Genomic DNA, 25,062 nt, shown 5'->3' on the forward strand with positions numbered 1-25,062 from the left:
AAATATTTACTTAACCACAGAACCTTTGTGTTACCTTAACTCTTTCCTTTGTGTCCCCTTCTTGTTCATCAACCCTCTTGCACTACATCCACAAATTATTTGAACAAATATATATTTTCAGTAACAGTAGAGGACACACAAGTGACTTTCTTCCTTCCTTAACACACACTGAATTAGGGCAGTGTAATTAATGAAAAGGTAATCGAGATTCAGTCATTTGGGTTTTAGCTTCCTGTTTATAGGTGATACTTTCTGAAACTTTTGCCCATTCAAATTTTTTTTTTTGTTAATTGCTATGGCAGTAGTGCTAGACTTTCATCACTCAGAAACCCATGAATTTGTTGTTACTAACAGATTCATCAGACTATTATACACCCACATGACACCTTTTACACAGCTTATAAACAATGTCAGACACTAGTGAAGTTGAAAATAACTGGAGTTTCCTAAGATACACTGTAATAGCATTAGCATTGGTGTTCCTATGTCCTTTCACCAATTACTGAACGACAAGGACCAATACTCTCCCCTGAACTCAAGAGACCAAGACCATTGATTTCCTAATGAGAAACGTGGAATGAATTGGAAATGCATGACACAGATTGGAGAGAGAAGCTGGTTAGATGGTGTGCGGACAATCTCAAAGGACTAGTACCCAGTCAACATGTGGTCCCCATCAACAAAAAGAAAGAAAGCACAACAAAAACAAGCTTGATATTGTATGTTTTATATAAAATGATATCAGCATTTTTATAATACCTTTGACATCTACATACCTCTTCAATAAACACATTTATAGAAGCCATAAAATCACATTTGTCTGTTTTACATAAACTTGAGGCACAAAGCCAATAAAGCATTGTTTGGTCATCATAAACATTCGTTATATTCTTATATTTTTAAATATCCTTGCAGCAACAAATTTGAGCAAATAGAAATCAAGGTGGAAGAGCCATCTATTAACATGGTTCACTCAAGTTTGACAATATCAAAGAGGCAATAAAGTTGGTGATGATGAAAAACACCAATAAAGCACAAAAACCTGGTTGTTCAAATACAGTACACTGCATTCTTGCTGTCAAATGCAATACCATGTCTGGCCATTGGGAGTGCAATAGACCTCAGACAATAGTATTTTAATAAAACACTTAATGTTGTTCATCACATGACTTCAAAACAATTACAATTAGATACAGCAAGGCATTGCAAAACATGATGTGATGGATTGGCAGCTGGTTCACAGAAATTATTGCAATGCACACCGAACATCAATTCAACAATGTATTCAAAACAATCATCTCTTGGTCTGCAACCATCACCTGATTTTTAGGAGTTTCATTTATTATTATTTATATTGGCAGAAGACACTCAGATATCATTGCAGTATGTCGAATATGGCAATGGACAACATTAATTTGAGCAACTTCATGCAACAAACGCACACTAAAACTCTACAATTCAACAGCACTCACGCTTTTGATATTATATTATGTTTATAGGCCCTCGATCACGAGATAGGGGCCTTTTTTGCAAGCAGACATCTCCCTGAAAAGGTTCTGTCCATGAAAAATATGGCCTTTTTATATTCATGTTAAACACAGATCAACGACCCAAGTGCACAATAGTCTCACAGAAACAGTATACAGATATATACACTACATACACACATTAGAGAAACGGAATAGTCTTCTTTTTAGATTATGAATACTTATATTTGTCTGAGTGCAATCAAAGTGGTAAGACCCGATGTGATAGTCAACTGCAGTGTTTCCTGGTGCATGTTGTTCAAGTACTTTAATGAGGTTTAGAGGGATTTCTATCTCACTGTTGGACCAGGAATATATTATCTAAATCATTCTATAGGAAAATCCCTACCAAAAAGAGTTCCATTGCCCTATTATGATGTTGTAAGTCTGTGCTTTAAGGATAGGATTTGCTATACTGTACTACTCTACACAATTAGCTTGAACCTAACACAAAATGAAGTGCCAAGAAACATAATTATAGCAATATGAAAACCTCTTCTTAAACTATATTGGAACCTATGTGGGCTTGTGCAGTACTATTCTATAACACAAATGGTAGGTTGTGGTGAAACATTGTGAAATGGGCACTACTTCAACGTACCTGTCACAAGAATATGAACTGAAGACATTTTATTGTGCAGACTTCTGATATAATAATAAGGCGACTTGTCTTTAGCAGGAATGGACCCAAACGCAATACAGGAAAATCACATCGTCCATGGCACTATAGCCTGCAGTTTCCTACTACTACATTATGCTATATACAATAGATATCATGATAATAACTCATTAACAGGGATTGTTCTGCAACTAACTACGGATCTGTTTACACTGGCATTTGAACTATAGTCATAGGTACTTCGATATAATTTAAACAGCTAATTATAAATTCATCTGTGCAATCCATTTAGGTTGACTCACCACTGTTTTGCCCTTTTTAAGAATAGCCTCCCTCTGCATACATGCTTTGCGCTGGTTTTTGGACGTACTCCTCAGTCTTGTCCCAGTCCTGTACCCAACCTCCGTTGAGTTGGGCAGTTGCTCCGTAGCTTTTACCCGGTCCTGCCATAGCACCATATCCCTGTGTGATGTCTCCGGTCTCCTCCGCCAGCTCGTCTTCATCGATAAAACCACACTTCTCCTCACTGGTCTCCTCAGGGTCTGCCCAGGGTTGTTTCTCACCCGAAGCAAAGATACCGTAAAACACAACGCCCCCATAGTGCACCAGGGAGGCAATAAGGAAGACATACTGCCACTCTTCCCGGGTCTAGAGCACAGGAAAGAGACAAGGCCAGTTTTAATTACAATAGTGTAAAATGCTTAGACACACCACGTGGATTATCAAGTTATTTCTGAATTTGTCTCATTAAAATGCATATAGTCTTATTGGACATGTTTGAATCGAACACGCATTTCCATTTTTACATGAATCAGTGAAATCAGTCTTTTTTTTTACACTGCATTCTATCTATGGGTTTCACAATGCTGAGAAATTAGGAACATCGCCGTAGCGATTAGCAATTTAAAAAAAAACTTTAAAAAAACATATTTTCTGAATGGGAAAATGATGCTTGTAACAGTGAGACAGACCTCTACTTTGACAATGTTTCAATCCAGGCTCAAAATAGTTCTGTTTATCTATGCATATGACTGAAAGGTTTTTAATCTGCATTTCTCTCTCTCTTAATATTAATTTTATGGTGATTATTTGTGATTAGTTATGTTTTGATTTGTTTGTATTGTCTTTTTCTTATTCTGTAAAGCACTTCGAATTACTTTGTGTACAAATTGGGCTATATAAACACACACAGTGCAAGGTAAGGCACACTAGATAACTTACCTTGTTTTTAGTCATGGCCCCCACTATAAGAGGACAGACCATCCCTGACAGAGTACCCACACCATTGGAGATACCCATCAGTATACTGGCATAGCGAGGAGCAATGTCCAGGTGGTTGACATTGAAACCTACATGAGATATTTCAACATTATTGTTTTGTTAAATAAATGGGGGGGGAAAAATCAAGTTTAGCATTATGTAGACTTACCTGATATTGCAAAACCACTGAAGCCCACAGCTAGAACTAAGAAGGATATTGCAACTCCTTTGCTGTGAGAATAACCCACCACTAACAGCAGTGTCGCCTCCATCCCAAACCCTATTACACATTAATAAGCAGTGGCATACATTAGCATATACCATTATTTTAGCTGTTAGCTTATTCATGATTATTGCCTCACCTCCACAGTTCATAATTTTACGGACCGTTGTGGTGGACATGATGTTGTGTGTGCGTAGATAATCGGCTAACTGTCCTCCCAGTGGCACTATAATGGTCATAACCAGGTGAGGAAGAGCGGAGAGTGCCCCAACCTGCAATATGAAAAATTGTTTGATATATGAGACAGCAGCCAGATGACTTCTTACAACTCGGGACAAATCTAATATTACATGTGAACAAAAGGTTGTGTGGTTTTAACACGGTTCCCAGTTTAATCTTGAACTTCAATTGTAACTGCCAAAAAAGCTTGATTCATGGATTACATCTACAAGAGGGCCTGAACATAAGAGAATAGAATCTCTAGTGTGAAATCCTTCTTAGTCATACTTGTCCAAATTGTGGTGTGGCTGCAGAAAGGCACCGTTTCGTTTGTTCTTTGGATGAATGTGTATGTACTACTGATGGGCAATATATCAAATTATTGTTAATTATTGTGAATGCTTTTTTGAAGATATGCTACATTTGTTTATAAAAGAAAGTTCTGCAATAAGAGCTGATTAAAATTTTTAATGTGCTTTCTGCACATTGTGGGTAGTCCTACGATCTGTTAAGATATATCTGATACTTAAACCTCAACATTTACAAACATTGTCAAAATATCTTCCGATTACTGTATTGTTATTGGGAAACTCACAAAAAATACTGAGCTATTTATTTTTGCCAGTATCACCCATTTCTAGTGATAGTAAGAATATAATATTTTACATGGTTCACTCACCTTGCTAATTTCAAAGCCAAACACCTCTTCGAAGTACGCAGGTTGGCTGATGAGGAGCAGGTAAAATGTCCAGCTCCTGCAGAAATTGGCCACAATGATTGCATAGACGGGCATTGAGGTGAAGAACTTCTTCCAGGGTGTTTTAAATTTCTATTAAACAACAAAATATTAGAGGCAGATCATAACTAACACAGTAATATGTCTTTGAAAAAGCTCCACTCACCTCCATGGCCCCCATTAGCTGTGCACTCTCCCCAATGCTCTCTTCAATGTAGCGCCTCTCCTCTTCACTGATGGTGGGGTGCTCCGCAGGGCTCTCGTAGGACACCAGTATCCAAAACATGTACCATACGATACCAAAGCTCCCTGTCAAATACATCGACACTGTTTGTTATGGCTTGTAACACAATTTTTTTTTTCTTCTGTTAAGTCAGTGCTTCACAATCTTTCTTTTCATAGAACCTTTTGTGGTCCGTGGACATAGTGTGTTCCTTGATCGATTCATTTTGTGGGAACAGTATTTATTATTCATGTCACTTGTATCATCTATGGTTATTTTGTCTAACTGCTAACCAAATCCCCACAAGTACCACTTAATTGTTATACTGTCATGTAAATTAGGAAGTAGGGCTGATAGTAAATCATACATACACGTCATGTTGGGTTTCCATATTTTTAGGGACATTATAGTGACAAACATTCATTTACTGGAGACTGATCCTAACCTTAACCTTAATTTTAGTTGCATAATCTTAACCTCAACATATCCCATATCTCAACTTTAAACCTTGTTGTTAATCTAATAATAAAGAAAGGGAGTCAAATTTAGGTCCACACCCCTGCTTAAAAAAAAAAAAGAAAAGAAATGTTTTAATGTTTTTTTCTCTCACCATACACATAGAAGACTGAGGACCATCCTGTGTACTGCACCAAGACCCCAGCGAGAGGCATGGCTACCACTGCTCCAGCATATGATCCTGAACGGGACAGAAGGGTGAGTAAGCAAAAGTGTGACTGCTGATTCAGAGAACATCTATTTCTAGGATAGACTTACACACAATATTTTGAAATCTAATACCCTTTGTAGTAAACAATGAAAATCTATGAGGAGTCCTACCGCAGAAGGAGAGGGTTGCCAGCCGACTTCTTTCCAGCGGTGGGGCCCATTTACTCCAGATGCCGTGGCAGGCTGGGTAAGTTACTCCCTGCACAAATAATACTTGTTATAGTTTAAATAGTTGAACAATACATAATATACAAATCCATATAAAAACTTGAAACTTAATCTTAGTAATCAAAAGTAATAATAGGGCAAGACACATTTAGTATTGTAGTCATTGCTTTTTATTATATATGTGTGTAATCTTTATCTTTTTTTTGCTGATACATTTAATACAAATTTGAGGTGTGTCACTGTCAACATTATTAAAAATGCTATTATTTTATTAAATGGTATATATTTCTGTGTGACTAAAGTACATAATACAATATGAGAACTGTTAACCATTGTGTTAATTTCCATCAGACAAATTGTATTAGTGCAGCATGTACTGTCCGTGACCTTTCTAATACAGAGTAATGGGTTGAGTGTGAGTCAGTGCAAATTCAAGCTGACTACACACCTCATGAAAACAAAACTGAATTGCTCCCATTAAATCTTCATTACTCAGTAAGTGGCATACAATTCACTATTGATAGACACAAATTGCATGGGCCACTGCATGGGAGGCACCCTGAAATGCTAATGTTTAATTTGCAATAATAAGTCGATGGCCACTGAACACAACCTCTTTCCCTCCCCCTTTCGTGCTCTCTCTGTCTTTCTCTGCTATTGAAATCACTGTGTGTGGCTAAACAAAATAACAACAGCAGTCTGACCTTCAAATTGAAAAGAATGAATTTGTCCTTTCTCCCAAGCCTCCATCAAGTGGATGTTATGCTCTTTGTTCTATGTGTTTCATTGTGAACATGGAGCCATCTTGGCCATGTAAAGCAATATGCTCATGATGGTCCACTATAGCCACCACTGTTTGTACACTAATCCAACTGTATTCACTGTAATGAATGGAGCTGATACTCGTACTTAATGGACTGTATTTCCACTGCTAATTCAAACATGACACAACAGACCGCACTGAGTGAATTTGACATCTCAAAAAAACATTTAAAAACATTTGTATGAACAATTTAAATTCAATTTCACTACCTGACCGAAATACAGAAATATTTAGTGTCTTTGAAATGTCAAGATGTAGATGTGTCTTGTGTGCCCATACCTCCACCAGTCCTTGTAATATCCTTACAAAGATGACACACCCATAGTGCACTCGGGCAGCAGACGGAATAAACATGTTCAAGGTAGATGTAAGCACTATGGCAGCACCGAAAACCCTGGATACACCATTACATAATGCATCAGTGAAGAATAACAAACGCATAAAGATGCATGCAAGTATAATGCATAGATTTGGTCCACACATATTAAGTATTTTAAAATGAATGCAAGATATTTCCTTTCAACATTTCCCTTCCAGTGTTGCTTCCACAATAGCAGATTCATACAGTGCAGTAATATACTATAATATATATATAACCAGATGCCCTTCCTAATGTCACTTTCTCTGGTCTGTTAGGTAATAAGAGCAATATTTTAAAGGTTTCCATAACATTGATGATAGGCTACATGTTATAGGCTGATTGGGAATAATACAAAAATAAATTAAAAAAAATCTGTATTTATTTAGACTGAATTACGCACATTCTTCTTTAATCCAAAGTATGTTGGAATATGTATTTATTTATTTTATTTTTGCCAAACAGCTTCCAATTTTAGGCGACTAGGCCTAAACTGACGCAGAAGGATGACTGTATAATTCAAAGGAGCATTTACGATTCCGTTGTCTTCGATTTTCATTGTAAACATCTGTTATTTGCATTCAACAGTGGTGCGTGGCGCTGAATCACAAACCAGTCATTACACAGCGCACGTTTCACTCAGCGTTTGGCCGCACGGTGGTTGCCAGGTCTCTGAACATAAAGGATTAGACACGGCCGTCCCCTGGGAGCTCATTAACAAGAGAAGGCACGCCTGCTACGAATCAGCCAAATCCCCGTTTTATCTGCTCCGGGGTCACTCACAAAAATATGAGGCAACATTCAGAATGTAACAAGAACACAGAGCAGCCTACCTGTTCGCAGCTAATCTTGAGGAAATGTAGCCTCCTGGTATTTGAGTGACGATGTAGCCCCAGAAAAAGGATCCATGAATCATCCCCACAGTCTCGGGGTCCCAGTTGAATTTAGCTTTCTAAAAATATAACATTGATTTGACTGTTAATGTGTCATTTTTGTTTAGACAGCAATGTACTTCGACTGAAGATGGTCATAACAGGCCTCATTTAAGAAATGTAGGCCTTATAGTTTCTTAAAAGATTCCAAAACATCCTATATAGGCTAAAAATAATAATAAAATCCAGTGTGCCAACGATGTTTCGTGCTCATTATGAATCCATTATCTGTACAAAATGCCATCTCGTTTTATTTAATGAAGGGGAATAGTATGGGGTAAGGGGGCGGGACTTGGGGTACCTCCTTAACGATGATTTTCCCGTTCTCATGGACGGTGCGGGGATTGACCATGCTGACGATGGCCACACCCAGGTTGCAGCGGATCCCAAAGGAGATGCAGAAGCCGAGGCCGCTGAGGATCGCGATGATGTATCTCCGCGGCAGCCCGAAGCAGGTGCAGTCACACAGAGGAGCGCGGCGCTCCTCGTCCCCGCGGGGTCTCCCATCCTCCGTCAGCTCGATGGCCTCACTCGTCTGCTGCTTCTTCTCCAGCCGCCTGCACCACACATCTTTTTATCAGGCATTCTTTTGGCAAAAGCGAAAACTGATGCGTTGCCAATGTGTGGCAAATAGTGAAGTAATTTGACTTTTTGATGCTGATCTTTGCTGAATGCTACATGTACAACTTTTAGTGACTTGGCCCAAAAGGCCTCATTGAATCTCCAGTTAAAAAAAAAAAAAAAGCCTGGTGTCGTGAAGCCGTTTTTTTCCACCCTAGTATTTATCTTATAAAATGTTCACTCTCAGAAAGTCACAGTAATGACCTTCATACCGCATTGCAGCAACATAAGGACAAAGCGGCTCCATAAGTGCGGGTTTTAATTTGTTTCTCGTGCGTAAAATGGCGCTGGTCTTCTCTGTTTCGTTTAAATAAAAATGCATCAGTAGATTTAGAAGTGCCTGTGCTCTAGAGGCCCTAACACCTTATAGGCGACATATGTAGAAAAGCATTTTTCTCTCCAGCTTTGAGTCACGATTCTGCTGCAGGATGTTCCGCGTCGGATCTTTTTTATTTCATCTTCCTACAGTATTCTGTGTTCTACATATCCTTTTACTTTCTCACATTTAAACGCTGTGTGATCATATAGGCTAATAACGGAGTTACCCCTTAGCTGTCGAATAAATATGTGCACACTTTAAATTTGTTTTCTCAGTGACGATTTGCCCCGTTGACAGATTTAAATTTCGTCTTTTGCTATTCTCACTAAAGGATTTATAAGATCTATCGAAAGCCAAATCAGTGAATAAATCCTGCCTTAATCCAGATTGATACAAGCTGTAATAGATATCCTCAAACCCCGTGTCACGACTCGTGGTGTTACATTAATTATTAAAAACAGCTCGGGCAGCTGCTGAAGCGGCTGTCCTCCTGGGAAATATCACATCCTTAAATATTCGATACAGCATCACGTCTGTAATCCATCTTTGGTTTCGCTTCTAATCATTTTTTTCAAATCTTTACCTTTGCACAGCCCTCTTATTTGAGGCGATGTGCTGCGTAAAAATGCCCTTACCTGTACAGATGGCCGAGGGCCTTCCCAGCGAGCTGTTTGATCCCCTCTTTAGAAGTGGGACGTGCTCCTTCTTTTCCTGGCTCCATATCCAAATTTTGTTCTATTATGCTGTTAGACTATATAAAATGTGCAGCAAATAGCATATTGTTGAAATATAAATCCAATAAGGCGCGTCTTTCTTTTGAGCAGAGAACGTCTCCAGTTGAAGCGGGAAAAGACACGTTCAGGATGAACGAGCTGTCTCCACAGTCACATAAGTCCGCATTTGCAATGTTAATCCATACAGTGCCATTGTGAGATCCACACGACGAAGAAACATCAAAATAAAACAAAAAAGTTACAGGTTTAACCAGTGTAGGGGCTGGTGTTCCCGCGGAGGTGTGTGCCCTTTGTGAGAGGATCACGCTTCAGCACCACGGAGAGCGACTCTACCTGTCAGCAGCCCCTCCTCCTCAGCTTCCGCTCTTGTTACTCCCAAAGCCTGGCCGCTATTGCATAATTTGCACTAACCAAGGAATAAAAATGAGTATTTGGGTGTTTTTAATAGCTAACGTGACGGTTAGGTGCGTTTTACATAGGCCTAGGCCTTACGGTTGTAATTAATGCAACAGGCCTATATTAGTTTATGCTTCTAATCTATACTTCTAATGTTATAACTTTACTTAATAATCTAGTAAATAGCTTCAACTGCGTCTTTATTTTTCTTACACGTAGGCTATAAAAACACATCCCAGAAGCCCGATAAATTGAAACTAAAAACATGTTCTACCACTAGAGGCACTGTTGTCTAAGAAACTACTCAATCAGACCAGACTGTTTTCGTACAGCTTTACGCACAGATCAGGGGTCAGAATAGTTCTTTCTTCTTTTAAATGACATTATCGTTTAACGTCAAACTATGTTTGCTCACATATCCCTTTACATATTTAAACGCACACCTTGTTGATCCACTGCACTACGTTAGTGTTTAATGGAAACGTGCGCCATCTAGCGTCCACGCATATTTATGTTTTCATTCATTTAGCAACATTTTCTTAATCAAACTGCTATAGATTGCATTTAATATATTTGGGTAAAACTATAGTCGCACAATCATTTGTAAACGTATTTTTATTTTATATATGATCAGTTTAAATACAGGTAGTGACGACAGTAAACAGCCTGCAGTAAAAAAAAAAAAAAAATATATATATATAACTGCTAAGAAAAAACATGAATATATTAGCATATGGAAATGAAAAGACAAGTGGTTTGTTTTTCCTCATTTCACTTTGAAAACAGCCATCTTGAAAAGGAGAATCATCTTAACATTTAAGGCAGTAGAGTGTACAAATAACGCAGAGCCTACATGATAGATTCAATAATGGATAAGAAAGACAGATATTGTGATATTGACAAATAGATTATATTAAATAATGCATTTCAATTACACCGTACATAATTCTTGTCTATTTAATTCATAATATCCTTCATTTATTAAAAAAAGAAAAGTTGTATAAAATTATACACAAAAACTAAATCACTTTCAACCAAGAGTGTTCAACTGCACAAATGCTTCACACAGGTGCATGCATCAAGTGCTTAGTGCAAAAATAAACAACACCTGGAGTCTTCTAGGTCTTCTGACCAATTCAAGATACGTTTTCAGTAACAGCATTAAGTTTTATAGAGGCACATTTTCTTTATTCTTTCAGTTAACCTTATTATCATTACAACATGCACCACCAAATGCTGCAAAACAACTGGCCAACACAGGACCAATGATCCTATTGATTCAGCAGCGGTGAGCCACTTCTTCATATAATGTTATTTCACATGTTACTTTGTACTATGCATAGCATTACTTGGTTAAAGAAAATACAACTTAATTCATATATTAAGGCAACTTGTCCTGTAGCATTTTAAATAAATACATTTAAAATAGCTTCAACACAGTGATATTTGTTTTAGTAAACTGTGGTACTGTGCATAACAAAATAACTGTAGAAAATTAGCAACAATAAGTACGTATGTCATCTTTGGTATCTGCATGCTGCGACATTCTGAGCTGTACGCATCATATTACAACAAGTATATAACTTGCAATACCTGTACTTCTAGTGAAGTACAGTAGCAATGGTAAATTGTCATATTATACTTAAGCAGCCCTTGTGCCGTTTCAGCTCATCCTGGGCTAGAGCCGATCTGACATCATTTCATGATTGGGTATTGTTGGGTATATCATTGGTGGGCATGTGCAGTCATCATCAGACTTTTGGAGCTGCATTTTAAGCTTTTCTACTTCATAGTTGTGCAAATATTCTTGGACTAAGTATCGCTCTCTTTTCACTCTAGCCCTCACTTCAGAGGGCACATCTGAAATCAAACGGGCCACCACAAACTTGACTGTGAACACCACATGCTGCAAGGAAAAACAACAAATTACTTGAAATATACAGTATTTATAAGTCATCCTTTTTTTATTTTTTATTTGCATTACCTCCATGATAATGATGAATGCCAGCTTAGCCGCCAATATGTGCCAGAACTGCATAGTGTGGGAGTACTGTTTCTCATGGCCAGAGGGATAACGATAATCACGGTATCTAAATAAATTAATAAGCACTTATATCATTTCTTTTAAAATACATGTCTATATGGCTTTTAATTTGTTAATTTACATGTTAAGGGGAAAATCAAAAATCTTGGTAAATAGTTCCAATAAAATATCTGATTACTAGTACATAAAAAGTTACTTTCATATTGTGAGTTTGTTACTTTACATTTACATTTTTAGTTATTTTTTATTTATGGTTGGGGTTAACCCACACAGTACCTGCAGGTAGTGATGGAGCTGTTAAACCAAGAGGGATTTTCTCCATCCTCAGGTCGACTTTCTTCAGGAAACTCTGTGATGTTGAACACGGACAGGCTGTTGTTGATGTAGCCCTTCATGTTCATCTCGCCGTCGGGCTGGTATGCGTACATGTAGACCAGCCGAGGGATCATGTCAGATGTGAAGGCCACAATAAAGGCCTGCAGACAAAGAAACACATTTTTGTTTCAGAGTTTGAGTGGTAAGGGCTGACGGGCAGTATTATAAGCCATTATAATGGACTATTAAACATTGTATGATTCAGCATAGAGAATAACAACTATATTTATGACAAAGCTAATATGTAAGTGTTTGTTGTTGTGGATGAAGACGGTACTATCTGTACTGTCTCCATTGTATATGGAATACCTTCCTTAACATGCCAGGAAGAAAATGTAATTTTGTCCTTTGGTGCATTACTGACTTTCTTTAATAATTCAAATCTGTGCACAATAAGTGTAAACAGAGTCCTTACATTAGTGACCACAGAGAGAACAGCCATCCCATTGAGTATTTCCTCCCAGGCCCCGATGCAGTGCGCTTTGGATGCCACAGGACGTCTAAACTGAGTGGTGAGTTTCCAGGCGTCCACTCGAATCTCAATGATGTTATTGAAGAGCGCCAACAGTGGAGCCAAAGGGAAGGAGGCCACGAACAGTGTGATAAAGCCAAACTGGATCACTGCATACCAGAAATACATAACTGATAAAAACAGCACCATCTACAGGCTGCTAGATGACACTACAATTATTGACTAACGTACCGTATGTAAAAGCTGAAGTTAAATCTATCAACTTAACAAAACGTTGTATTAGAACCAGAATGTTGTTTTGTCCAGATTTAACTTTGGCTTTTACTATGGGTCAGACCTAGATGACTGGGGTATTACACAGACTGACTAATATAGCATACAGGTCAAATTATCTTTAGTTCTTTCAGTATGATGTAAAATCATGCATAGTCACACAAATAAAAGATTCCATGTATGTTAAATAATACTAGTTCTAGTATTAAGTTATCTAAGCTATTACAATGGTGATACAGTGCTAATAGTACTACTCCACTCAAAGTTCCAAACCTTCACTTATGGTATGTAAGTAATTGAAGTAAAAAATCAGTAACTTGCCATTTACAGCTTTTTTGACATCACAATATATTATAACTATATACTTAAAAATAATACATTTAATCAGTACTTGTTATTCATCTTTACCCATTTCCAGGTATTCATCAAAGAGCAACAATTGTCCAAAGGGTTGAAGGTCATGGTCTTGTTCCCAGCGACTGTACAGACTCTCTGGATGACATCGAGCTTTTCTGCTGCCCCACCAGTTCATTAACCATCTTGTAAAAAAGGTATAAATATATCAATTAGACAAAGTTCAAACCTTTGCAAACTATTTGAGTAAATGTAAGATACATACGGCACTAAAGCCTCCTGGATGTTTCCCCACACCTGTTTGCCGGTCATAACTATTACTAGCTGCGTTGTCAGTTCAATCAAACAGCCACCAGGATCACACTGAAAAAAAAAAAAACAGATCCAATATTTTGTCACCAAAATATAATTGAAATGTAGAAGAAAAAGACACATACAAAACAGCCATACCTCCTCATTTCTTAGATTGGTCCATGACCCGAAAAAGTAAGCATTGTTTCCAGGGTATCCTACAAACTTGCCCTTGAAGAATGCCACATAGAAACAAGAGGAGTAGTAGTTGACAAACTGGAAGAGGAACATCTTCACTGTCAACTTGTTTTCATACTCCAGGTGTGTCTTTGGGATTTCTGTCATGTTCAAGTACAATTATTTTAGGCAAAAAACAACATAAAAACATACACACAATCTTTGTAATTGGCCTTATGTTCTGACCCTTACCCATGTCAGTAATCCAAATAGCCACTCTCTCATACATAAGATTGAGCACCATGATGATGACAAAGTTGATACACGAGGCAGTGACAGATGTGGCCAGCTGCGGGGTGATGTAGGGGCCCACTACGTGCAGTTGGTTGGTAGGACTGTCTTTCATGATACTTGCAAAGGCTGCATATACAGCTAGGCGATATGCAATCACCCCCACGATACAGGCAATGATCAAAGTAATCTTCAGGACAGAGACAACAGTGACAATGCGGAATAGCAGCACAAATTACACAGCAAACACATAACTACCCTGTTGCCCATAAATAAATTGATTTCAATTTTTTTGGTCAGATTTACAGATATTATATTCTAGGACTGAGTCATAACAATTGGTGTTTCGAATTGCACAGATTTACAATATATAAGTAATACCAGCTTCATGGACAACAGTTTATTATTCAGTATAAACATGCTGGTTCAACATGCTAAATTCAAACAGAAATAAATGCAGCCAATACACCAAAACACATAGTGGAATATAACTAATGGATGAAATGTAAAACACTGGTTTTCAAGTGGTCAGTTTTAAGGCACTTTTTACAATATAGGTCATACCTGCACTTGAGAACCACAATTTTTACCACGAAAAAACAAAATATGATGCTCACCCAGAAAAGGACTGTGGCTCCCGACAGACACGTGCGTACACACTTGCTTGTTAAAGGTAAGTAAGGCTCCACTTCCTACATCATAAGCAAAGCATGAACACAAGTGAGTGGCACAATGTTCTGAAAAGACAGTACCTCTAGGCCAAGGTAAGTAAAAATGTAAAATAAATTCTCCCATTTAGTGCTTTTTTGACAATAAAAATGATTGTAAGTATTTTCGTATAGAAGCAAACCTGACCCTCTGTCTTTCCAGTCACATCCGTTAAGCACATTGCCACAAAACATGACGTTGTCTAAATTGGCATTACCTTACCCAAAATACAATAGCCACCCAGCAAATTAACACTTTCGCCATAAAACTCGGGGCAGTCCTGTTAAGAATGCACTCCATTTCCTGATGATTAGAGGCAAATTAAAGCAATTCCTTTTTTTTACTCAGAACATGTTTTAATTAAATAACTATCTGTGACAAATGAATGACTGCAACAAGGCTAACCTAAAATATCATGAGTAACTGATTAGGGAAATGGCCACACACACCTGAGTGATGAGGTTGAGTTTGCGCTCACTGCACTTGGTCTCGTACTCCGGCCGGAGCTGCACCTTCTGCTGCTCCTCCTCAAAGTCAACCAGGTCCCACTCATACTCCAGACGGGCCTGACGGCGCTTCCAAAACTCAAGGAACAGGGTCACTGTAGGGAAAAATTCAGATTTGAGTTTAGCCCTGCATCTGATTTAAAAGGCACATTAGTAATTAATTGATCAAATAATTTTTTTTGTTTTGTTATTTTGACATAGAGTATATGCCAATTTCAAGACTTTTACCAGCACTTTCTGCTTAGCATCCACTAGGTGGTGCTCTTAATTAAAATACACAGATGGGAACTGTAACTTACCCCATATTCCCATGAAGATGGCAAAGAACACTGTTCCAAAATTGTCAAATAGATGTGATTGCTGAAAAGAATAAAACTTATAAACTACATTGCATTCATTAGAAACTGCAGTGTACAGTGTACTAACCCAAGAGGAGTTACATATTTTACTGAGTTTCCAGTAACCACATTTCTTATCACAAAGTGGACACATGACAATATTGCCTCCAATGGTCTCGTTACAAATCTCCTTACTGAAAGAGAGAAGTATTTATTGATCACAGTATTATAATATTCTTATTATAAAGATATGTGGAATGTTAATGCCAAACCTACCTCCATTCATTCTCCTCATAGGTCAACAACCCATAGACAAAACAAAGGGTGCCCACAATTGCAGCAAACAACAGCATCTCAGTGTAGAAGCCCAGCCATGCAAAATAAAGACCTATTTTCTCTCCGTAGTATTTCCTGTTGACAGTTGTTATTCAAAAAACATTATACATGTTTTGTCCAATAACACTACTACATGCTTACCTTATTAGATGAATGGGCTGCTCCTTAAAGAAACATAAAAATTTGGCCCAGTATTTGTAAAGTTTGTATCGATCATTTTCACAGTTGGAAGAGCTGGAGCTTTTCCAGTATCTGCACTGCATGCAGGGAAAGAGAAATATCTTTTTAGTATATTATATGAAGTTACTAGAACATACTGCTACTGTTACAACAAAAGACTTTGCCTCCCTTGCCAAAACAGAAATACTTCAAAAGGACTTACATCATGTAGTGGAAAGGCACCAGTGTAGGTGCCGTTGTTAAGTAACCTTTTTATTCCGATTTTATCCCTTTCACAGTCATGGAAGTACGGTGTTCGAGACAGGATGTAATAAACCTGCACAGAAACAGAGAAAGACCAACACTATGAGATGAAAGTAAGCACATCTAATTACAAAGGGTGCACTCTTTTCCATGTATTACCACTAACCAGTTTAGTTATTGTATTGTAAAATAACCATCAGCCATACTTTGATCCCCTACTTATTACTTGTATTATCATGTGTTTGCCTCACTAAGGTCCATATAACAGTGCTGATAATGCGTGATGTGTACTTGTGCATTTGGGAATTACTGTGAAGCATAATTTAATAGCCACAGACACAAAAACAAGATTAAAATCTTTCTTACTATCCTGTTGCGGGTTGATGGGGGAAAGAAAGTATCCTTGTCATCAATAAGAAAGAAGTCTGATTTGTTTTTGTCAAAGGGGGCAGTGAAGTAGTCTGGCTCAGGGTGCATGATGTCTTCTGGGAGGCGGATGGGGGTGGCCAGCCAGCCCATGGGCATCTCCTTGTTCTCAGGGATGTCATTAGCCTTGAATGGGGCCTTGATTTTCAGCACATCTGCGTAGGTGGCCAAAACCTCCCACGGAGCATGAATCTTTACAAAATATGTGTTTCCATCTTCAGACTCCTGATGAGAAAAAATTATATAATATTAATGCAAGAAAATCAGAATATATCTGGGGCCCAGTTTAAATAAAGAGAGTGGAATTTTAACATTGCACATATACTTTGCACTGTTATATACATTTTACATCACTTCTATTGTATGTAATGTATTAAATAGAGTGGTTATTATTATGCAGTTCAGTTGAAGTGGAAAGCATTTGACATGATGTTTGTAAAAATATAAGTTCACACTGAATGTACTAATCTTACTGATTTGTCTTCTGTCTCCAGCTCCAAGCCAATGTTTCTCAGATTGGCCTCAAAAATGTTCCTTCTCTCCTAAAAAGGTAAATTCAATAAATATACAAATCACTTAAGACAATTTAAAAGAAACATGAAGGAATTATTCACTAGCACACTGGGAGGGTAAAAAACCCAGGAACTCTTTTTTTGCTCACAAAGTGGAAAAAATGTTTGACTCAATGACAAGCTTTGATTGTGCTTCCCCAAAGTACTCATAGCACCAACATGTGAAGGCTCACAGCTAAGTATGAAACACAGCACTAACACTTCAAAATGTCTGACTCTATCCACATTTAACCAACTGGCGGCAACAGTATGGAAATAAAGTGCATTTGAATGAGACTTATAAGGGAGGTTAGGAATTTCTTAGAACAGATCAAACAAACAGGCTGTGTTTATCTGTGTTTTGTTAATCAGGCTGCACTGCTGACACGCACTTCCTTTAGGGACCTGTTCTATGTATTCACTGACATATTTATGTGGGATCTATGGTGATACATTAAATTTATTTAGTGATAGTATATTAGTATTAAAGTATTAAAATATCATGTGTATGATGTCATTTCTTACCGGTTTTCTACCATCATCTTTATCTTCTTCGTAGGACAAGACAAAATCAATCCTTCGCACTCCATCTCGAAAAAATATGGAATCTTTACTCTGGTGTTGTTTGTCAATCTGTAAAATGACATACTTTATTATTTAAAAATTTGTGAACTATCATCTTTGGATGCATAAATAAAACAAATGATTAATACCAGTGACAAACAAAAACAGCAAACCTCTCACAGCAAACCATATCAGTTATAATCAATAGAATCTTTAGTATTATGCAACACAGTGTTCTGTTAGTATACAAAGAAAAAGTAATTATTTAGTCAAATAACTTGTAAAAGCAGCAAGATGAGGTAATGCAGCACCCTTTTTCAAATAAATTTACTTATAGGTAATTGTAATCCTTGTCAATAACAATGTAGCAACCAGTCAAATTTGTAAGTGTAGAAAACAGAAGTATCATCTGCAAGCTAATGCTAGCCTTGAAGCTACTGCACAGGAATGCCTCAAGAGAAAACAAACCAACACTGCCTGCACTCTGGGCAGGTTCAGCTGTTCAGAACACTAAAAATACCCCTTTGCCTTCATTACAGTCACAGTACATCAATGCATTAGCTGCCCACAGAAGCCTACACTACTGTTTGAACTGGAAAAGACTACAGCTCCCACACGAGTGACATTTTTTCTAGTCCTGGCAGAGTTAGCTTCTTCAGCAGCACAGGAAACATGAGCACTTTACCTCCATTGCCAGGACCTTTAAAAAGGAATGATGCAGAAGGACCGGATGCTGAGCTAAAGTGCTTAGCTCACAAGCCCCGCCTCTGTGACTCTATGCGCTGAGATTTATCCAGTGAAGATGCCCTGTATAGCATTGTCCACTGATTTGGTCTCACAAGAAAAGTATCTATACAAATGACATCCACAAACAGAGTGGAAGCTTCAGTCAGCCAACTCACTAATGCAATAAACACACAACACCAGAAAAAGATGTGGACCCTGCTTGAATTAAGACCCCCTACTTCAAGTGAGAGAGAGGCATGAGAGGAAAAAAAGACTTTGATAAGAACAATGACGGGAAGCAGCCATGAATGATAACCACTGACTGCATGCATTAACCATGTCAGCTAGTTTAAGTCCAGAGAGTCATTAAGAAAACAAACATTTATGCACAACCAAGAAGCAAAACATGTCTTACACACACAACTGACGAGAAAAAACATCGTATGTCATGTTAGTAGTACTAGGGTGGGTACTTGAACTTCAAATGAAAGTCTCTAATTTACTGTAATTACAGATCTGTCATATGGATTCAGGGCATGTGCGGTGACCAGCCCTGCTCTGTGAATCTGGCATATAAGGCACTATACGTTTACAGACTCAGCCATAACTACTGGGTGTTTCAACATTCTGCATCCTCTTTTAGCAATGAGGGTGGAGTTTTGTAAAAAAAAAAAAATAGCCTAATATATGGTCATTTTTTCTCTGTATTTGTTATCATGATAATTGTAGTGAAAAATAATCTTTATTACCAGTACCCAATTTAGCCCGGTTTTAGTCTTGATATAGCGTAATGCATTTGTTGAAATTGCTGGCATTATTAGAGAGAAAAAACAATCTGAATGTAAAATCCATCTGCATGCATTTGTTTTCTAATTAATTTTCAAGTCCTTACACAAGTGTTAACCTTCTAATTATTTTTCCAAAACCAGACAAACAATTTCCATGAAGTCAAGCAGGAAATAATCACAGGTGTGAACACAGCTGGCAAGAGGGCCTTCACACAGATTTTCTCAAAATACTTTGCTGAGAAACACCACACAAGAAAACTGTCTAACAGGTAGACACTGTCCGCACATACACCAAAAGGATGCATCACAAAACAAGGCTATTTTACCATGCCATACCCGGGAACGAAACTTCAGGAACAGGGCACGCTTTCTCGAGAGCTGTGGAGGAACCGAGTGGACAATGAGGGGAAAGCCTACTTCATTTAAACAGTAACACCTAGAACAAGCTGTACTACATTTAAAATGCACACACATAAATTCAGGAGTACTTACAAGGTGAAATGATCATGCCTAAATTAGTTCTATACTACTACTGTACAACCACAAAACAGTACTCTGCTTAGTCATGTCAAACCCACACAATGACACAGTGGGATGCTCCTGTGATCCCCTTACCCCAGTTAAAGTACTGATACGGTCTAAAGCAGGGTTCTCGCGCTGTGGGCTGTCGCTGTGATCAGAGGAGGCCAAAGAAGCCAGGCTGCCACTCAAAGACTCACACGTGTCAACAAGTACTTGAGGAGATGAAGAAGACTTGATGTGGGAAAGCAGGAGGAGCATTATACAGTTTACGGTAAGATATTCTAAACTTGTACACTTATAGGCAAACATATAAATATTATTAATAACTATAAATATATTTCGTAACATTATGATCATTCAGATGAATATTATACATTATCTCTTCCTCAGGACATCTGTTATTTGGTGGGGTATACTGTATAAGCCGCCAATAAACATTTAAAGGTCAGTGGTAATGAATGGAGACAGAAAAATAAGGAGTTTTTTGACCAGTTTGTACCCAGCAAAAATAGAAAGACTCTTGGCATAAGTAGGTGGTTGGTAATGATACTGATATGTCCTCATCTGTTAATGTAGGGTAATAAATGACATGGGTTTATGGGTTTATGGGTATGGTATACACTGCCCACTTTGGCTTTGAAAAAAGAGGAAGTACCTACTTTAGGCAAATTCAGTGAAACAAAGAAACAAACATTAAAGAAGCAATGGAAGATAGTTTATATTAAAACAAAATGAACGAAATGGTGGATGTGAATTTGAATAGAAGGAAAAGTAAAATAAGTTAAAGTGAATAAGTAAATGAATAATAAATACAAAAATAACATGACATCACAAATATTAATATTTTTATGCTTGGTAACAATTACCTCCTGTTTGTCATGCTGGAAGCCCATGTTGTCAGTTGTATTCTGTGGGTAGCCATTCACATCATCTGCAAAATGACCAATGAGAATAACATGAGAGAGTAGCCCTATAGTTAATTACATGCACAAGAAAACAGGAAAACAGGCAGCTTCAGGAAGGGGAGGTTTTGATGGTGCAGTGATAGACTCACGCAATCACACTGACTACAAAGCCAAAGCATGATTTAAGCTTAAGCAATAACACGCAGTGATTTTTGCTGTGATTCAAAAATAATAAAAGTAATAAGAAACTTCAAAAGCAGAGTCACGGCATCTGTGAGTTTCAATTGAACCATTTAAATAAGAGATTCTACGAAGGTCATTTACATAAACAAATACGAGGGTGCAACATGAACAAGATAGGCCTTTTGAAACAAAGCAAACTCTAACTTTTAGACTCTTCTAGACTCTGTTTCACTAAACAGACCAGTTGAAGGCTGCAAAGTTTAAAACAGAAGATAATTGTTGGTGCCTGTCATGTTATATTTAGTCTGACGCTAAGTCCAACTTACACTGACCTCTTAACCACCACTGCCCTGTAATAGACCATGTGAACCCATGTGTCAGTATATCATCATAACACACCCAAAAAAGTACAATGGCTTAAAAGATACACAAACCCTGATTAAAGTATCTAAAGTATCTAAACTTTGTAACAACATTGCCGTTTTCCTCTGTACTGTCACTTCTTGTCCTTTACCTCCAAGTAAGCAGTTATTTACAAACTGATTCTGCAACTCCTTACCTTTTTGTAAGAACATTGAACACATCTTGAATGAATTAAAAGGGGCTATATTTTGTTCTCAATAATATTCTGTCAATATAAATATCTAAAATAAATGTATAGTATATTACTTGAATTCGAATTAGATCATAGGAGAACTTTCAATAGGGCTCCATAAAAGTTTAAATAACTATTCAAATTAAAATGACAGAGTGAAAAGTGAAAATAATGAAAGTAATCAGTCTATTATGTTTGTGAGTTTAAATAATATATGGATATTATCAGTCTAATTACATGCAATTTAGTTTTAGTTCTGTTATAAATCTAATATCCAGGAACATTGAAAAAACAAACAGCTGAGCATATTTCTGCACAGTTGGCCACAGTATGGAGGCCGAGCATTAGCTACTGTGTTTTCCCACCTCACCCAGTATCCTCCATAGACACATCTTTGTTCAACTGAGAGCAGCTGATCACAGAAATGCCACAAGGCTGTTTACTTTTTCTTTTTAAATGAGTAGGCAAACAAAATCAGATGCAATGACTAAACTATATCAAAGGAAATATTACCACAAATTCATTTCCAAGTATTTAAGGAAACTTAAAAAGGTCAGACGTCTGTAGCTTAATTACAGACAAGAAAACACTGGCACTAGAAATCAACACTGAAACTAATTCAGAAATTTATAATAAAGAGAATCACACAAGCAACATTACTCTCTATCTTTTTCACTATGTTCTATTTCTTCATTATTTCCCTTTATTCTACATGGGCTAGTAAGGACTGACACGAGCAATGCAGTATATTGTTAAACTTTGTAAACTGATTTATTAGTATTTTTACTGTTCATTTTCAATTGTATATTATAATAAGTCGCAATTACTCCACTGACAAGTTGGACTCCCTTACTCAGAACTGCTTTAATTGTTAATAGCTTATTTCCATGCCTTGCCAACATAACTGGACTCTAAATCAAACTTTACATTGATTTACAGTACACTCATTAAAAATTTAACTGCAATGGAAAAGGTACATGTACATATGCAATCAATAAACAGACAGCTCCAACGTAACACTGACTGCAGTTTCAGTACTCCTTTCTGTAGACTCATATTATGATTCTCTCAAAAAGCACTAGGACAGGCAATTATTTCCGTGAGTCAGCAAAGATAATGCAATGCGATTCGAGCACTATTCAAGTTCATAAATGGTAAGAAGAACCAGTAGAAAGTCTAGCCATGTGTTAAGAAGTGTCAATTTGGTAAAACTGTGGATTTGCGGTTTGTACTGGTGGTTGAAGTGGCTGCCTACATGACCAAGTGTTTCCAGTCAACAGGCCAGCTGCTGTTGGAATAGAGTCTAGAGTCACTGCTAGAAAATACATTCAGATGTATAGGGACGAATTGACACATGGAACATTTTTTGTAAAACACAGTAGCCTACTAACTTCAGGATTACTTATAGAAAATATGCTAGCTGTTGTAGCAATCCGCCCACCAATCTGTCCAGGCAGAGTAGACACCAAGGCTATTTATAGATGCAGCAAAGGTTCTCACTGTTTACACTGGTCCAGAGTTATTGGGGGAGTAGATGTAATGAAGCCTATAAAAACAATGTGCTCCTCTTGAGTAATATGCTGTCAACTTTTTCAATTCAAATCAGAATACATGATTAAGTTTAATTAAGATATGATGATCAGGAAAGTAACAAACTTGACACTGGAGCCTTCTAATCTAAAATAGACCAATTTAATGCACGCTCTAGCTTTCATAAAGATATCCAAGGCTTATAAAGAGTTTACCCACCATTGAAGGAGTCTGTTGGGCTCATCTCAATCAGACCGTCCCCTCCTCGTTTGCCCGAGAGTCGATGCATGGTGCACGCGGGGTCTGGTGGTCTTCATATAACCCCGGGCCCGCCTTTCTCCTTGCAGCAGGTCCCGTGTAAAGTCGCTTTTAGGCAAACTACACGGCCAGACAGACAGGCAAGCAGACAGGCAGGTAGCTTCACCCTCGCGTGCCCTCGCTCCCCTCTGCCCGCTGAGTGGCGCGTGGGACCAGAGGAGCTCGGAGAGGGGCGTGGCTCTGCAGCGCGAGCCAATAGTGTGAGGCCAAAGCGGCTACAGAGATTCTGAAGTGTGCGCCTAAAAATATGTAGCCTCGGGTGCGCAACATCACCACCATGTCCTGCAGCCAAGAAATGTGGGCAGTGGGAATAAGGATAATGAAAATGTTCTCAACTTTTTTTTTTTTTTTTTCCTTTTTGGCTTTTACTAACATTATAACAAACACTGGCTAATCACTATTTAGAATATTATGGTTAAAAATATAGTTTTGTGAAATAAAAAGTTAAACATGATTAAACTGGGAACTTATCCAATGTTATTTTTAGTGGTAATGGCCTGTCCTTTAATGGTGCACTATGTAACTTTTCTGGTGAAGGCAGAAAGGCTAGGGATTATATTATAGGGATTATAAAGTAGCAAAGGGCTCATATTAACTTAATATTATATGAAGGGTTATACAGAGATGATATTAAAAGAAAACAACTTATTTTGTAGAACAAGATTGTTTCTAATAGCCATAAGACTCAACATGTGCATCTCAACACAGCAAATTTGTAAACATCTTTAAGATTTTAGATGCTGTGCCCCTTGTACTCACTATCACAGAAGTATGGCACCTTTTCACTCACTGTCCATTTAATGTGACAGGACGCCTGCCATAGTTAAAGGGTTGACCTGGTCCTCCCTCCTCCTTGTCTCTATCCTGCACAAGGCACATTTAGGAGCAGTCTCTCCTCTGTGTGTAGCTTTTAAGTGGCTAACGCTACTGTAATTATGTGATGTGGGGTGTGCCGGTGTACTAAAATACAGCTGCTTATTTGGTGGACCACATTTTCTTGGATCTCATATGGATTCCCTTTGTAACATGAGGGTTCTGTTGGGTGTGCACTGCTCTCCTTAGAGTTTAGAGGACTAATGGTGAAAATCAGCCTTAATAACAAGGCAGGGGAGGCCACCCATCATGTTAGTTTCTCTTGTTTTAATTTAAGGTACAAGATAAATGACATGTAACAGAAATGTTTGCAGTCAGCGTTGGGAAAGGTGCACAACTGAAGTTGAAACAAGTGCTTTTTGGAAACAATATTTTGCCAAACTTTTCAGAATTTGCTGTATGCAGCCTTCTCTTTTGGAAAAGGCACTACAATCACAACAGAACCTGGGAGCACAAATAGGCCTACATTAAGTTTTTCTCAGTATGGACAGACCATGTGAAAGCTCAGAACCTCCAGAATTCACTCACTGAGCTGCAGAGGCTGCACTAGCACTGATTAATGATTGATCGCAGATACTGGGGTTTAGGTATTGAGGATTTAGGTCAGGGA

The 25,062-nt window shown here is 37.9% G+C and overlaps 2 protein-coding genes across 4 annotated transcripts; both read right to left on the minus strand.

The window, feature by feature from the left end:
* Window positions 1-707: 707 nt before the first annotated feature.
* slc17a6a (solute carrier family 17 member 6a) lies at window positions 708-9,842 on the minus strand. The gene is made up of 12 exons (XM_033968572.2): window positions 9,389-9,842; window positions 8,115-8,370; window positions 7,715-7,833; window positions 6,803-6,917; window positions 5,644-5,731; window positions 5,417-5,503; window positions 4,750-4,892; window positions 4,527-4,676; window positions 3,768-3,900; window positions 3,575-3,685; window positions 3,367-3,494; window positions 708-2,793 (listed from the first exon to the last, which is right to left on the minus strand). Exons 1-12 carry the CDS (start codon window positions 9,472-9,474, stop codon window positions 2,464-2,466), a joined length of 1,746 nt encoding a protein of 581 aa, XP_033824463.1. The 5' UTR covers window positions 9,475-9,842; the 3' UTR covers window positions 708-2,463.
* A 1,625-nt stretch (window positions 9,843-11,467) lies between these two features.
* Window positions 11,468-23,713, minus strand: ano5a (anoctamin 5a). Of its 3 annotated transcripts, none has more exons than XM_033968578.2 (22): window positions 23,481-23,713; window positions 20,915-20,979; window positions 20,142-20,279; window positions 19,863-19,904; window positions 17,974-18,081; window positions 17,371-17,439; window positions 16,838-17,122; window positions 16,431-16,544; window positions 16,190-16,305; window positions 15,989-16,123; window positions 15,801-15,906; window positions 15,674-15,734; window positions 15,318-15,469; window positions 14,778-14,852; window positions 14,122-14,350; window positions 13,852-14,030; window positions 13,667-13,764; window positions 13,456-13,586; window positions 12,718-12,923; window positions 12,204-12,403; window positions 11,868-11,973; window positions 11,468-11,789 (listed from the first exon to the last, which is right to left on the minus strand). In XM_033968578.2, the coding sequence occupies exons 1-22, from the start codon at window positions 23,548-23,550 to the stop codon at window positions 11,562-11,564; spliced, it is 2,913 nt and encodes a 970-aa protein (XP_033824469.1). In that variant the 5' UTR covers window positions 23,551-23,713; the 3' UTR covers window positions 11,468-11,561. The 3 variants fall into 3 exon arrangements, with proteins under 3 accessions (XP_033824469.1, XP_055078708.1, XP_055078709.1); XM_055222733.1 differs by lacking the exon at window positions 14,778-14,852 and adding an exon at window positions 15,091-15,171; XM_055222734.1 differs by lacking the exons at window positions 19,863-19,904; window positions 20,142-20,279.
* Between the last annotated feature and the right edge of the window lie 1,349 nt (window positions 23,714-25,062).

The sequence above is a fragment of the Periophthalmus magnuspinnatus genome, chromosome 6 (genome assembly GCF_009829125.3).
Source record: "Periophthalmus magnuspinnatus isolate fPerMag1 chromosome 6, fPerMag1.2.pri, whole genome shotgun sequence".
Lineage (NCBI taxonomy): Eukaryota > Metazoa > Chordata > Actinopteri > Gobiiformes > Gobiidae > Periophthalmus > Periophthalmus magnuspinnatus.